The 14,191-nt window shown below is 54.7% G+C and overlaps 1 protein-coding gene across 1 annotated transcript in view; it reads left to right on the top strand.

Annotated features, from left to right (window-relative positions):
• Window positions 1-395: 395 nt before the first annotated feature.
• Window positions 396-14,191, top strand: part of CRAMP1 (cramped chromatin regulator homolog 1) — a 44,628-nt gene continuing 30,832 nt past the window's right edge. Inside the window, exons 1-4 of the mRNA XM_027526872.1 lie at window positions 396-515; window positions 2,577-2,923; window positions 11,850-12,043; window positions 13,897-14,050. Of these exons, the coding sequence (XP_027382673.1) occupies window positions 2,578-2,923; window positions 11,850-12,043; window positions 13,897-14,050 (694 nt within the window). The 5' untranslated portion in view covers window positions 396-515; window position 2,577. The remainder of the gene's footprint in view (window positions 516-2,576; window positions 2,924-11,849; window positions 12,044-13,896; window positions 14,051-14,191) is intronic.

Genomic DNA, 14,191 nt, shown 5'->3' with positions numbered 1-14,191 from the left:
GCGTCACAACATTACCCGCGTCGCAGATCCGCCCTCCGCCCCCACCCAGCGTCCCTGCGTGTAAGCGCGCGCGCCCGCCTCTGACCAATGGAAAGGCGCCTAGAGGGGGCGCGCCCGCTGGAAACCTTGGCGTGCTCGGCCCCGCGCGCGTCGCCCCGCCCCGGCTCGCACTCCCGCCGCCCCGGCCCCGCCCCGCGCGTCGGCTCCGCGGACTCCGCCGGCCGCCGTAGCCGGAACTGCTCCTGTTCGCCGCGGGCCGGGCCTCAGGGAGGCTGAGGGGCGACAGCACCGGCGCCCGCAGCCTCCTCACCCGCACGCCGACCGCCGAGGGGGACGTACCCGGGCGAGTGCCGTTCGGCGACTGTTTCTGAGGCGGGAGGACCACACCGGCGTTGCGGTCTCTCAGCAGCCGGCGCTCGGGGGCCGGGCTGCCCGACTCGGCCGGTTCTGCGGGCGCCCGGGAGGACCCCGGCGGGCCCGGGAAGCCAGGCTGCTGCGAGGCGTTGATGAAAAAGGTGACCGGAGGCTGGGGGCTCGGGAGGGGTGGACCGCCCCGACTGGCTATCGCGGCGAGGCCGGCTCCCAGCCCGAGCGGGGCTGCGGGAGAAGCGGCCTGCGCCTTGACGGCGGTGGTTACGCACGCGGTGCTTCGTCGGGGCGGCTCGGGGAGCCGGGACCCAGGAGTGTTGGGTTGACGGAGCTCTTTGTGTGCAGCTAGAAGTCAGCCAGGGAGGTGGGTTTTGCTTTTCCTTTCCCAGAAGGTGACAAGTGGTGTCCTGCCGGGATGGGGCTTGAGGCGATCCCTCCTGTGTGCGCGGTCAGGAAGTAAGGTTGGAGGGACTCTTTGAGAGAATTCCATCTCCTGTTTTCCTTTTCCCTCAAGGGAAGACTCTGAAATACGTCAGTACCTCTTGAATTCTGAAAAGCCACGTTCTTCTGTATTCAGGTAGTGTCTCCCAAGATTTAGCTTGGCCAACGGGCAAGTTTATTCTGTTGTAGCTGATAGAACCACTATTTGGGTCCTGGGTTGACTGTGGGTAGCTTTGGGATGATGGCTTGGTTCCTGGAAGGTAGGGTTCGCCACATTATAACCCAGGTTTCTTAAGTAGAAACGGATAGGATAAGGGATGAATAGTGAGATGTCCTGTACTACCACGAAGTCCTTTAAGTTTGGGCATCTGTCTTACATTACTATTCTTTGGCATGGCAGGTCTTTTTAATTTTTATTTGTAACTGACGTGGATTCAGATGGTTTATGATAGACATCAATTTTAACAGATGAAAGCTGTAGCAGGTAGTTTTGAGGCATAATACTTTTGAGCAGTGGTAGGTATCACTATGATTTTAATCATTTCCAAGTCTTTCTAGGAGAGTTCCTTACACTCCTGTTACTGTATTTCATTTTTGGCCTTGATGTCTTACTCTCATTTTCCTTTTCTCAGCAGTCGTGTTGAGCATATCAAACACAGTTTGGGCACAGTATCAACACCTGTTGAGGAATCTAGTTTTTAGGTTTCTTGCTTCATCGCATGTGCACATTACTATTTCTGGACTTACAACGTTGATAGTACCTGAATCTCCTTGAATAAATTGAGTGGATCTGCTTTTTGGGCAACAAACATTTTTAAAGTCATCATATTTTGTCAATGACATTGCTCACAACAGAGTCACAAAGTTGGCGCAAGATTTTTATTCATGGTTACCTAGCGTTTTGACAGAATTATCTTCTGTCCATTCTTACCTGGAGGTTACTGTGCTGTCTGTCACTTTCACGGGTGACACCAGTCTGTTCCACACAACAGGCTCCTTTGTTGCAAAAGCATTTTTAATTCGTAAATCCCCGCAGCAGCACACATCTCCCACCCTCGGAAGCAAGACTCCCAGAAACCCCGAGCTTATTATTCTTTATGTCTGTTTTAAAATAAGCAGGCGGACTGGCAGCCTCGGGCCACCATGGAGTTCCCTGTGCACGCAGGCGAGCCCGCGCCTCTGCCCGGCCGGGGTCGATCCGGGCCCCTCACCCTCGCTCCGGAGCCAACTTTGGGGGCCGGAGTGCGGGGCAGGTGCGCGGGCCCGGAGCCCCGCGCGTTTTGGGGGCGGGGTGGGGTGGGGTGGGGTCGAGGGGCTCGGGCGCCGAGGCCCGGCCGGCTCAGGCAGCGCGGGGAGAGAGGCCGGCGCGCGGGCTGCCCGGCGCGCAGGCCATGAGCCGCGGGCCCTTAGGGTAGGTGGCTGCAGGACCCCTGGACCCCGACCCGGGCCCAGTGCCCCTTCTCCGACCCTGGACCGGGGCGCCGCGCGGACAGGGCCGTCCGGGCGCGGCCGCCCAGCTGCCGCCCCGCCGCCTCCGCGTCGCCGGCCACCGTTTCCTGGGCGTCGGGCGGGCGGGCGCGCGGGGGTCCCGGCCGGGGTCCGGCGGGCGGCGGCTCGGGCCCGCTGGCCGGGCTTGGGCGGGCGGGCCGCGGGAGGGGATCTGGAACAAACAACGGCGGCCATGTTGAGAGGGGAGCGGTGCGGCTAAACTTCTCGCAGGCTGCGGGCCGCGCCTCACCCGGGCCCCCTCTCCCCGCCCCGGCCAGGATGACAGTGAAGTTGGGAGACGGCGGCGGCGGGGAGGACGGGCTCAAGAGGCTGGGCAAGAGGTCGGCCGAGGAAGACTCGCTGGAAGGAGAGGGGCCTGGCGGCGGGGACGCGGCCGAGGAGAGCGGCGGCACAAAGAGGGACGGCAAGACCCCCCGGGACGGCGGCGACGGCCCCCAGGCCCCCTCGGGCGGCCCGCAGGCCCCGTCCCCGCCGCCCGCCTGCCCCCAGGATCAGCACCACTTCCTCAGGTCCAGCGTGAGGCCGCAGAGCAAGAGGCTCAGGAAGGACTCGTCCTGCGCTGGGGGGAGCAGCGGTGCGGGCAGCTCCGGGCCCCGCGGGAAAGGTAAGGCGACCCTGTCCCCTTGCAGGGTGTGCCCTTGCGCCCCCGGTGGGGGGCCCCTCCCTCATGCCTCCCTGCCTCCACCCCGCTGGGGTTCCCTCGTGTGTCTGCACCCGCACTTTGAGTGGCACTTTGGAGGGGACATGCTCTCTTCCTGCTCCAAAGAGACTGTTTCTGTGTTTCGACTGTGTTAAGGGGCAGTAAGTATTCTTTCCTTGGACAAATAGGATAGATTTCTGATGGTTGGGTTTTTTTCCCCCCTCAAAGGCACTTGGGTGATTTATATGGTAGGCTATTTTAAACAGTAAACAGTAGTTTAGAAAGGGATTGAGAAATTACGTGCTGTATCTTTTCCTCAGCCTCAGATGGTGAAAATACAACAAAGGAATGGAGTTTTGAAACTCTTGTGGGGAAAGGTTGATAAGTCGAAAATGAATGATTCCGAGGGTCCAGCTTGGGCCCATCACCCTCTACTTCAAGTATTCTAGGTTTGAGAGTGTTAAGGGCCTCAAGACATGGCCCTTTGAGTTTCTACTAAGGTTTCCTTGGGTGCCATGAGAACATCTCCCCTAGCGTAGTAAGTGGTGAAAACATTTATGACCTGACATAAACGAGTAGCAGTCCACAGGATTTGTCCTGGCATTCTCAGGTTGTTGAGGACGTCTCTATCAAAATAGTAAGAAAACCATGTGTCAGTTCCCCATTGTTTTCTGCTTGTATCTGTTTATATTTCAGTATTCTGTTTTTTCTTAATGGTATAAGTGAATTGTTCTTAATATTCTGTTTCAGGCCAAGTCTGCAGCACTTTTATAGATAGCATATGTAACACCATTTTCTAGTGAGTTTCACATGAGAAAAACTTTCACTTGGTTCCTTGGGCGATGGAATTTAAATCGTTAGCTGGTCCTGATAATATTAAGAAGGAAATACCTCAGAAGCTAGTGGAGGACCCATTTTGGAGATCTGTGCCAAATGTGTGCAGTTAAACTTGCTAACTTCTGCCTCATTCTCAGCTGAAGAGGACTGGCCTCTGAAGTCATAGCCTTACTCATTTTTGGGGGGAGGTGGGGGGGGGTGAAGACTTTTGGTGTAACTGTACTCACTTGGAGATGTAAGCATGAGATAATTTTGTATGCTTCAGAAGTTAAAACTTGTCTCATAAAAGTTTATTTTGGTGTGAAAATTGCTGATTGATTAGGAAAACATTAATTTGTTTTCATGGCTTTGTTTTGTAAAAAGCAGTTTTTCACTCCTACTCAGAGAGATGTCTTAAGTTACCGTGTGTAAGTGCTAGTGAGCCTCCAAGGGTCTGTTTGTGGCTTCAGAAGCACTGGCTCTGACATCCGGTCAGAGTCTCTGGCTTTGGTCCCCTGGCCCTCTGACCTCCGTCTGCTCGCTGTACCCCTCTCACCGGCTTTCTCCTTGGAGAGGCATCTTTCCTTCCCTGTGAATTGAGGAGTGCCGGGGATGGCTCCCCTCTCTCCACGTGTAGCTGCTAAAATGGAGTGAGGCACTGGAAGCTCTCTGTCCCCTGTGAATGGCTGCCTGTGAGGTGATGTGGCGTGGATGGGACGTGAGACTAAAGTTAGAATGTTGGCAGTGGGTAAGGGGCGGTTTGCTTTCCCTTGCACATTTGAGTGTGGGGCTGATGGGGAAGGTTTCTGATTAGCCTGGCCTCAGATGTGTTCTTAATTCTTGCCCAAACGTGGTTGGAACAGCCATCCAGTTCCCATCAGTAAAATGGAAGTTTGTTAGAAATTGTGCTGCTTACAGCTTGTGTATTTTCCTGTTTTAGCATGCAGAAGTTTGCTAAAGTGAATAATGAAGCTGAACTGTGGTGCTGATGTTTGGGAGAGGAGTGAAAAGTGTGTTTCCTCTGCTTCACAGACTCCTGGGCCTGCCTCTGGCCTGGAGCTTCCTGGCGAGGCCACCTCTGGGCTGTGCCTCAAGTTTCCCCGTGCCCAGGATATCCCCCGCCTGCTTCGGGCAGCCTCTCCTCCCTCTCCCGCCCCTTTGACCGGCAGAGAGCAGGTCAATTGTAACCTTGGGGAACATTCTTGGAGGAGCTGTTCGTTGCACAGACGGTGGAGATCTCCACCTGTAGTGATGAGTATGGACCAGTAAGGGAATTTTTCCAGGTTTTTCACTTCAGGAAAGTAAAAATTTCCATTATATTTGAGGTACAATCACAGCCCAGCCAGAGAAGGCTCCTTTGGTTACTGACCGCTTTCCAGTTTCAGTCTTAATGCATGGAGAACTCTGCCGGCGTTTGGGAGGAAAAGGCTTGGGGAGGAAAGGAAGTTTTCGTTTTGCTTCTGTCCACACAAATACTGTCTTTTCTTTTTTCATAAGAATGGACTCTTTTGTCAACTTCAGTGAAAAACCAGAAGTGGAAGTCTGAATCAAATCCTTTTTGAATTGACCAGGGGCAAGTGGCAATGATTTAGCACCTGTGTGCCAGGCATCTTGCACCTCTGTTACTTTGCTTTTTATCTGGGCGCAGATACCGAGGAGTGTTGTTCAGATAACTTGTTCAGCTGAGACAGAAGGTAGGCTGCAGGTCAGAAACCAGTGGCTCTGCTTGATGTCAAAACAAATGCTCCCCTGGCCCTGCCATGCGCCCCAAGTGGCCTGAGAACACACTTGAGACTGACTTCACAACCTGCAGGAACCAGGCCAGGAGGCAGGGCCCCCACGCCCTCCCGTGTGTTCAGTTCCTGATGCACATCTCAGGTTCTCAGGATAACCCTAGTGCCTGCCTCACTGAAATAAGTAACGCCCCGAAGCCCTGCTCTTAGGGAAAGCGGGCCTGGCTGCCAGGTCGAGCTTCAGGCAGAGTCTGAGTGGATGGATGGGGTGGGCGGGGTCACCTGTTGGGAGGTAGGATAGAGGTGCCAGGAATGCCCCCGAGCCTCTAGGGGGTGGGATCCTCAGGGGACGCCTGAGTTGGGGGCAGAGTTAGACCCTCTGTTTCCAAGGCTGTCCCCTCCCCCCACCCAAGCAGGCCGATTCTGCAGAGTCAGGGAGCAAGTCAGAGGAGGCGCCGTCTCCACAGTGCGGCTGCGTCGTCTGGCTTTACTGTGTCGTGCTTAGAAATCAGCGTTTGCATTTTGCTTAGTCTGGGGCCTGCCTGTACCTTCCAGAATTTTTTTTAAAGATGTCTCAGACGTACCTCACCCTGTTGCGGCTGACCCTGGGGAGACGGTATCCTTTTGGGAGGAAGGATGATCTGTGGTCGGGAACCCAGTGTCTCCACTCTGAGCTCCAGGGATTCATTCAGCTGGGCTGGAGGGGTGCTTGCCCTGCCTGAACTTTATGCTCCTTCCGTTCAGCACCAGATGGATCAGGCCACGGCCGAGGCCGCGCTTCCCTCAGCTCAGAGGTGCCTGGGGTCCTGCGAGAAGGCAGAGGCCCAGAGGCCAGGTGGTTGTCTCCCTGGTAGGTTCTCCTTAGCCTTCACCTCGTGAAGTGCCCGGCCTGGCGAGGCCCTGCTGGCATCCATGCCGCGGTCACTCTCGTCCCTCCCCAGGCCGGGGCAGCCGGGCAGGGCAGTCCCTGCCTTCCATACCCACCAGGGGCAGGGGGACACACCCGACCCTCCAGAGACCATGAGGCTGGAGCTCTGTGGTCCTTGTGGCCAGTTGGATCGTCACCCCAGGGTCCCTCAGGCTCTGTGAAGGTCTCAGCTTTATGGGAGGAGAAGTGAGAGGCAGGCCGTTCTTCCAGCTGTGTCCAGCACATGCCTCTCTCCCTACTGAGGCTGCATGTGCAGGAGACACGGGGACTGCGACACGGGCTCTATTGGGTGACACAGGCCCCCTCTGTGTGTGGTGGGTCAGGAGACCCGCCGGCCCAGGCCGCGTTAGAGCGGCCACAATGGAGCCGTGCCAGATGGAGGGGAGCCCGCCTGTGGAGCAGAGCTTCCAGGAATCCCTCAGTCAGAGCTGTGCCCTGAGCCGGCTTCATGTCCAAGACATGGACAGATAGCCTGGGCAAGTAGGTAAGGGAACAGTTGAATTCTGGTTTAAAGGCTGAGCTAACTTTGGAGTATTAGTACTTCCTTGACTTTCAACGTCAACACCGATGCTTCTGTGGTGTCTCGTGAGCTTCTGCGGTTGTCTGGTGCCCACTGAGAGTACACGCGTCAGGGTTGTCATTTCAGGTAGTACGTTGTGTCCTGTTTCGGATGATATGAAAATACAAAGATAGCAGAGTCACAGATGCAGAAACCGTCTTTGTCCTGGATGGCGGTGTGCTGGAGTGCTTTATCACATCAAGCAAGGCTGGTGTTCTCAGCGCCGAGGACCAGCGTGTGAAACGTGCCTTGGAGTTGTGGTCCCCACATTACTCCCTGAGGAGGGTGTACGTTTTAGTGGGAGCGCTGAGTTGTAGTTGTGTTTGTCTTAAATATCTGTGAGAGGAGCGAAAGTCTCCGAGGGAGGCCACGCCTGGTTTGAGAGAGGGGACACTGAGCCTTGCGAGGTGCCGCTGAGGCAGATGGAGCAGCAAGTGCTGAGGGCGGTCCTGGTGGGCAGCATGCGGCTCTTGGGGCCCAGCGGACGTGGTGGGGATGGGGGTGCTTGGATTCGTCCGTGGGGCGGCACCCTTCCTGGGAACCATCCACCTTGTGCCTTGGTGGAGAAGGCTTCTTCAGCAGCAGCACAGAAGCACCTCTGAGACCCTGGGTGTCACACCTCCCATTTGGACTGAGTACAGCCTGGGGTGCCCACCGGGCCTCATGTTGGGCGTGCTGCCCTCTCGGCCGTGAACTTCCACAGTGCCAGGCGGCACCCTAGTGGGGCTGGGGGCGGGCAGGCGGTGAGACGGGAGCATGCCTCCTGCCCAGCGCAGGTGGGCTTGGGTGGACGTTTCTGAAGCCCTCGAGTCCAGCCTGACAGGGTCTTCCTGTCCCTTGGGACTTTGATGTTATGCTCGGGAAGTTCGCAGGCTCCAGAGGAAGGCTGAGGACAGGGAGTGTGCTGTGACGGGGTGTCACCACATCCTCGGAGTCCCCCGGGACGTCACACGGCCGTGCTAGGCCAGCATCCACCAGAGTCCTGAGCCTGCTGCCACCTCCATCACAGACGGGGGGCGCTGAGACCAGGGTCTCTCCTTTGTCTGCCCGTGGCTCTGTGTGTCGTAAATGCTGAGGCAGCCACGGCCCAGGTGACAGCCACCGTGACGTAACACGTCCTGGGGGAGCCCCGTGTCCCGGGAGGATGACGCTAGGTCTGGAGTATGAGGAGGGGAACTGGCTGGGCCCCTGCCGTCCGGGCCATGCGGCTTTCCCGCTTTCAGGGCTTCTTTCCCCCTGGTGATGGTGACTGCACACGAGGACAGAAGGGAGCAGGGCGTCCAGACGCGCTCCTCGGGGCTGGGCACCTGGGCTTCCCCGGCAGAAAGATGGCTGGTTCTCTGCTGCGCAGTGCTGAGGGGGCATGGGCAGAGAGAGCGGGCGGTCTAGCTTGTCTGGAGTGGATGCGGGCAGCGGGGGACGCAGACAGACGCCGCACATCTGTGTTCCTCAAACGTGAGTCCTGGAGAGGGTTGCGGCCTGGGTGGGTGGTCTGGGAGACCAGAGAGGGAGGGCACTGAGGGGCCTGCTCCGAGGTGGCTCCGAGCCTCCGGAGGACTGGCCCACCCACCGCTGGCCGTGGTGGGTGGGAGGGACGGCGCCGGCTCCCCAGCTCTTGCTGAGCACACTGTGAGGCCTGACGCGGCCGTTCCTGCTCTGAGGTACAGGGAGGCTGCCGGGCTCCGGCCTCGTGTGTCCTTTCCCTCCTGTCTTCCCGATGCTGACTTCTCACGTGCAGGCTCTGACTAACCTCTTTGTGGCCTCAGAAGCACGGTTGCAGGTGTCACTTTGACTTGGGGCCTGTGCATACCCACGCCCACCCCAGGGAGAGCCCCACACCCATTAAGGCTTGTTCAGAGTTGTCGTCTCAACACCCCCCCACCCCCCTGCCCTTTGCCTTCCTGCACCTCTGTTCTTCTCGCTGGCTTCTCTGTCTTCCCCTTTCAGTCATCACTCTTTCTGTCTGGACTTTGCCCGGTAACCATCTCGTTCTCCCAGTGTCTCTGATCCTACTTGTCTTTTCCTGCTTGAGTCGCAGTGCTCGAAGGAACCAGAGCTCAGGTGGGATGCCGTTCTTCCTCCTCCTCATCTGAATTTTCAGGGATGTACCAGGTGCTGTGTTCTCTCCCCCCATGAAGTTTTGTGATTTTACTCTGTTTCTGAGAAGCATTCAAGGTCTAGAGTGACGGGCAGCAGATGTGGAAATGGTCGCCTGAGGGTCCTTGGCTTTATTTTCCTCTACTGAGGACGAATGTTTTTGAAACCCGAGCAGGAGAGGCTGAGCATCGCTGCTCTGACCTCTGGCCTTGAAGAGGGCATGGTTGGTGGCCTCAAGGACCTCCTGGGAGCAGCTTTTAAGTCGTCCTTTCCTTCGTGTCTGCTGGTTTGGTGTATTCTGTGGGCTACTCCTGAGGTCCCTCCAGGCTCAGAGATGCTGCCATTCAGTTTTCCGTCACTGTTCATCCTCCTCGTTGCGGGTTACCAGTGAAAATCTCACAAAACCCAGCAAGAGGCCTGCGTTAACAGAATTTTCAAAAATGTGTGTAATTTCAAGTACGTTGACACCAGTGTGGGCTGGCAAAGCTAAACCTGAGCTGTGATTGTTAGCAAGTTGCCTTTGTCTTGGAAAAGGAGGGTTTATGAAATTCTTTGTTGTGGGTGGTGCAGAGGTGGACAGACAGCCCTTCCTCAGAGGAGTACTCATGAGGAGTTATGAGCTCCAAGTCAACCAGAATTTCTTTTATTTGAGAGTGGGTTTAAATGGCACCCGTGACCTGATCTTGAGCTCATGGAGAGGCGTCTCTGACCTGCGCGCAGTGGAACAAAACCGACGATCCCTGCACACGAACTGAGTTGCCTTGCCTGTTGAAACATCTTGGGACATGCCGGGCTCATGAGTTAGGTCAGGGGTTTGGTTTGGTTTGGTGAGGAGCTGACAAAGTCAGGTCCTGTGGCGAGGGCGTCCTTCCCCCACTCTGCGCACGGGGATTCTCAGGTACAGATCTGCTGAGCCTCACGAAGCGGAGGAAGCAGCTTGGGACCGGCTTGTCTTCCCTAGCTGTGTCTAGGATGTGAGGGGTGAACATACAGGTGCGGTGACAGAAAGGTCCCTCCCACGCTGTCTGGCATGGGAACCCCTGGCCCCCTGTGGACCCAGACCACTAGAGCTGTGGCTGGTGTGACTAACGAACTGGGGTTTTATTTAATTTTAATTAAGATTTAAATTTGAGTAGCCTCGTTAGTGATCGTCTAATTGGGCTATACAGCTCTGATAAATTGTGAATTCTGTTAGCTGAGTGTGTCGCTTTCTGAAGGTGGCCCGCTGGCCTGATAACACATTTCCCCACAAGAGAATCAGGCGCATTCCATGTACCTGAGTGGTTTTTCTACACATATGAACACATTCTCATGCCCAGTAGCTGACTGATAGGATCAGCTTTTTTTAGATACTGCTTATGTTGACGTTAGGCCTTCCCAGGTGGCTCAGTGGTAAAGAATCTACCTGCCAATGCAGGAGATGCAAGATATGCAGGTTCAATCCTTGGGTCAGGAAGATCCTCTGGAAATGGCAACCCACTCCAGTATTCTTACTTGGAAAAATACATGGTCAGAGGAACCTGATGGGCTATATAGTCCACGGGGTTGAAAAGAGTCAGGCGCGACTGAGCACACACACGTGTCAATGTGATTACGAGGATCCGCACCTTGAAAGGCACAGTGAGGCATCAGGGGGGAGAGTGACTCCGCCCTGCCCAGGGCCCCAGACAGCCCCTGTACTTGGATTCTGCAGGGGTGGTCTTTGCAAGCATGCATGGAATCACTTTTAATTTGTCACTTTTTTTATTTCTCACGATTGTCTTTTATTCCCTTTGGAGGCAGAACCCTCTCGAGGGGCTGAGGGAAACATGGCCCTGAGTTCCCAGTGAGCACGTGTCTGCCCAAGGAGGGCCCCCAGCAAACTGACTGGGAAGTGGATCTGATGGAAAAGCTCATGATTATCTCATCAAGAAAGCATCTTAACAGTTATCTGCACTTGTTTGCTTTTCCAGTTTGAAGCACTTTTGTTTTTATGATCTTATTTTTACCCTTGTCATTCAGAGTTTGCAGATTCTAACCATTGGATGGCCCTGTGGTTCCGAGAAAAGAGAATGCTGGTTATCACAAAAATACACTGGGAGTTCCCCTTCCATCTGAGAGGAAGGAAATGGAATGGGTGGGAAGGCTGGGTCAGGTCATAAAGTGTGTAGTTATCTGTGACCTTTGCCTTGGCTTTGCTGCCTGTGTCCTCCTGGGAGCTCGGAGTTCTGGTCCTGGGCCTGGCTTGGACCCCCATGCTGGACCGTATGTGCTGCTGCCTCCAGCAGGGTCTTGAAGGACTCATCTCGAGATACAGAACTGGTGCTTCAAGAGCGTGTGTGGGATGTCACTCACTCTTAGAACACCAGACTTTGTTGATAAAAAGTGATCAAGAAAAACAGGAGTTTTGAGACTTTTAAAAGATGCTGTGGGGTTGTGTGGTGCATATGTTGAAGTTCCAGTTGTAGCTCTAAGAAGGTAGTGTCTTACACACATGTAGATGTTTTCTTGATTTTGAATTTCAATTTGTTTATTTGAAAATATAATTACTTTACCCAAAACCTCTTTTGAGAAAGAGGTGCTGAGTGCCTCAGCAAGGCCTTGTCCTTGTACTCTCAGTGGTGCCACATAAACGCTCTGTTTCCTTTTTCTCACTGTTTAAACGTTCACAAGGGTCAGAGGTCAGGGCAGGACCATGTCACTCACTTGCTGGGGGCGGGGCCTGGGGCAGCTTCTGTTGGTAACAGGTCACTCACTGTAAGGTTCTTTCTCTCCAAGGAGCTGATGGTGGTGGATCATCGGCTGCAAATGGGCCTGGGGTTGCCCCTGCTGCCCCTGCAGGGGGCTCTCGCTCCTCCTCCAGGAACCTGGGGTCTTCCGGTGGGGAGAAGGAGGAAGGCAAGAAGGTTCGGCGGCAGTGGGAGTCCTGGAGCACAGAAGACAAAAACACCTTCTTTGAGGGGCTATACGAGGTAAGCTTCCTGGAGCCTGCAGGGCTGGTGGGGCTCCCCCCTCACACCCCATTTGGTGGCCCCAGGCCTTGCCCTCTGACCTTGGCCCTTCATCTCCTTGGTGTGACCTTCAAAGCTGTTTCTAGTGAGGTGGCTGTTAGGAAGTGTCTTTGCTTCTCTCTTCTAAGATGCTCTCCAGTGGCTCAGAGTGGTGCCCATCCCTCTGGGCCTTCCCCTTGCAGCTGGTGGCAGTTTTGTGGGAGAGGAAGTACCTGAGCTAGACGCTGGAGGAGGCACCTCACGTGCAACTCTGTCTTGTTCTGGCTCACCTGCCATTGCTTTTTTTAAAACAGAGAATGAGTATTCATTCTTTAGGATTTTTACTTTTTGATCTTAAATTTTGAAATGATTTCAGAATTGGAAAAACCACAAAAAGAATACAGGGAATGTTCACGTGCCCTTTTCCTGCTTCCCTGATACCCTCATGACTGCAGGGTGACCAACACAGTGAGGAGGATCAACCTGATGTCATCAGTGTTTATTCTGGGGTCCTCCTCCGGGTCACATTGACCCACATTGTAGTTGGCTCCTCCCAATTGGGACAGGTCCCTCAGTCTCCCGTTTTTACCCTGGTCTCTTTTGAAACATCCAGTCTGTTCACTCGTGGAGCACCCCTCGTTGGGCTCACCTGACATTTCCTTGTGGTTAAGCTTAAGCTTTGTGTTGAGAGTGCTGCAGGAGTGCTGTGCCTCCTTGGGTGTCCTTGTGGGAGCCTCTGCTGTGCTCTCGGGCCTGCTCTGTGAACCTTGGTCTCTGCATTCAGGTTGCATCTCTCAGGTTCTCCACCACCAAGTCTTCCTCTTTTTTTTTTTAACTTTGAGGCTGTGTGAATACCCTGTTTCGCATCATTTTTCCTTCTTCTAATTTAAGCAACCAGTGCTGCTGCTTACTGGAACAACTATTACTGTGGTGTATGCCCAGTGACTGCCTTCTAGCTCCCTTACTCTACGTACATTTATTAATTGGGAACCCCACGCCAGGAGCTCTCCCTTCTCCATTTATGTTGGCTCCTGTGTCCTTCTAACATGTTTCCTTTCAACCTTGAGTATTTCCTCTCTCTCTCTGGCAACTCAGGATGCTCTAGACATTCCTGGTGTTTTCCTTGCCCCAGACTTGGCGATGCCCATTTTCCCAAGGAACTCTGTTCGTTTTGGAAAGTGGGATTTAGAAGCCAAGCCTTGGGCACCCATGGTGCTCATTGCTGCCGGCGTGCCGTTACCTGCAGGTCCCTTCCCACGCTCTTGCTTGGTGTGTGTTGATGAGAGTTTCAGGCATGGGCAGTACCTGAACAGCATCGACACTGTGTTCTCTGGAATGTAAATTCCGTCCTGAAAATCTAAGCTGTACTTGGTTTCTATGTGGAGTTGCTGAAGGAAGGTCCACAGCTGTATTCAGAGCACATTCTGTGTGATCCTGTTTAATACCTTTTGTATGAGTGAATTGGTGAGACTGTTTCTGAATAGTTGATGTTTTAAGATACCAGATACACAGCACCCTGAGCTCCTCCATCCTGTCATATCTTCTGGTTATTGTTTATTTGGGTATCCCATTTCATGGGCTCTAAAGAACTCTAGAGGTTAAGCCCTTTGTCCAAGTGATAAGCTTTATGTTTCTCCTGCTCCGGCTCCTTGCCTCTTGGGACCCACATGTTAAGGTCATTCTATTGCTGCTTTGTCCATTGTTCTGATGGAAACCTGAGGTTCTGGGGAAGCCGGGCTGCAGTTCACTCCCAGTGAGAGCTGTGAAGCGTCTGCCTTGCCCAGAGGCTGCCTCGTGGTGATTGCCTTGTGTGTGCCGCGGGCTCTGTCTTGCAGCACGGGAAGGACTTTGAGGCCATCCAGAACAACATCGCGCTAAAGTACCGGAAGAAGGGCCGGCCGGCTGGCATGGTGAAGAACAAGGAGCAGGTGCGGCACTTCTACTATCGCACCTGGCACAAGATCACCAAGTACATTGACTTCGATAATGGTAAGCGCCGCCTGCCCACCTCTCCCTGGCCCCGTGCCCACCCAGCACACGGCTTGGGGTGTCCTCGGCTCAGCATGCCTGCTGGCAAGAGGCCTTGTAGCTGGTAGTTGGGCTGAACTGCGAGGACGCCTGTGGCGTCTG

This window comes from Bos indicus x Bos taurus, chromosome 25, assembly GCF_003369695.1.
Source record: "Bos indicus x Bos taurus breed Angus x Brahman F1 hybrid chromosome 25, Bos_hybrid_MaternalHap_v2.0, whole genome shotgun sequence".
Lineage (NCBI taxonomy): Eukaryota > Metazoa > Chordata > Mammalia > Artiodactyla > Bovidae > Bos > Bos indicus x Bos taurus.
This window is presented reverse-complemented; position numbering and strand designations above follow the sequence as displayed.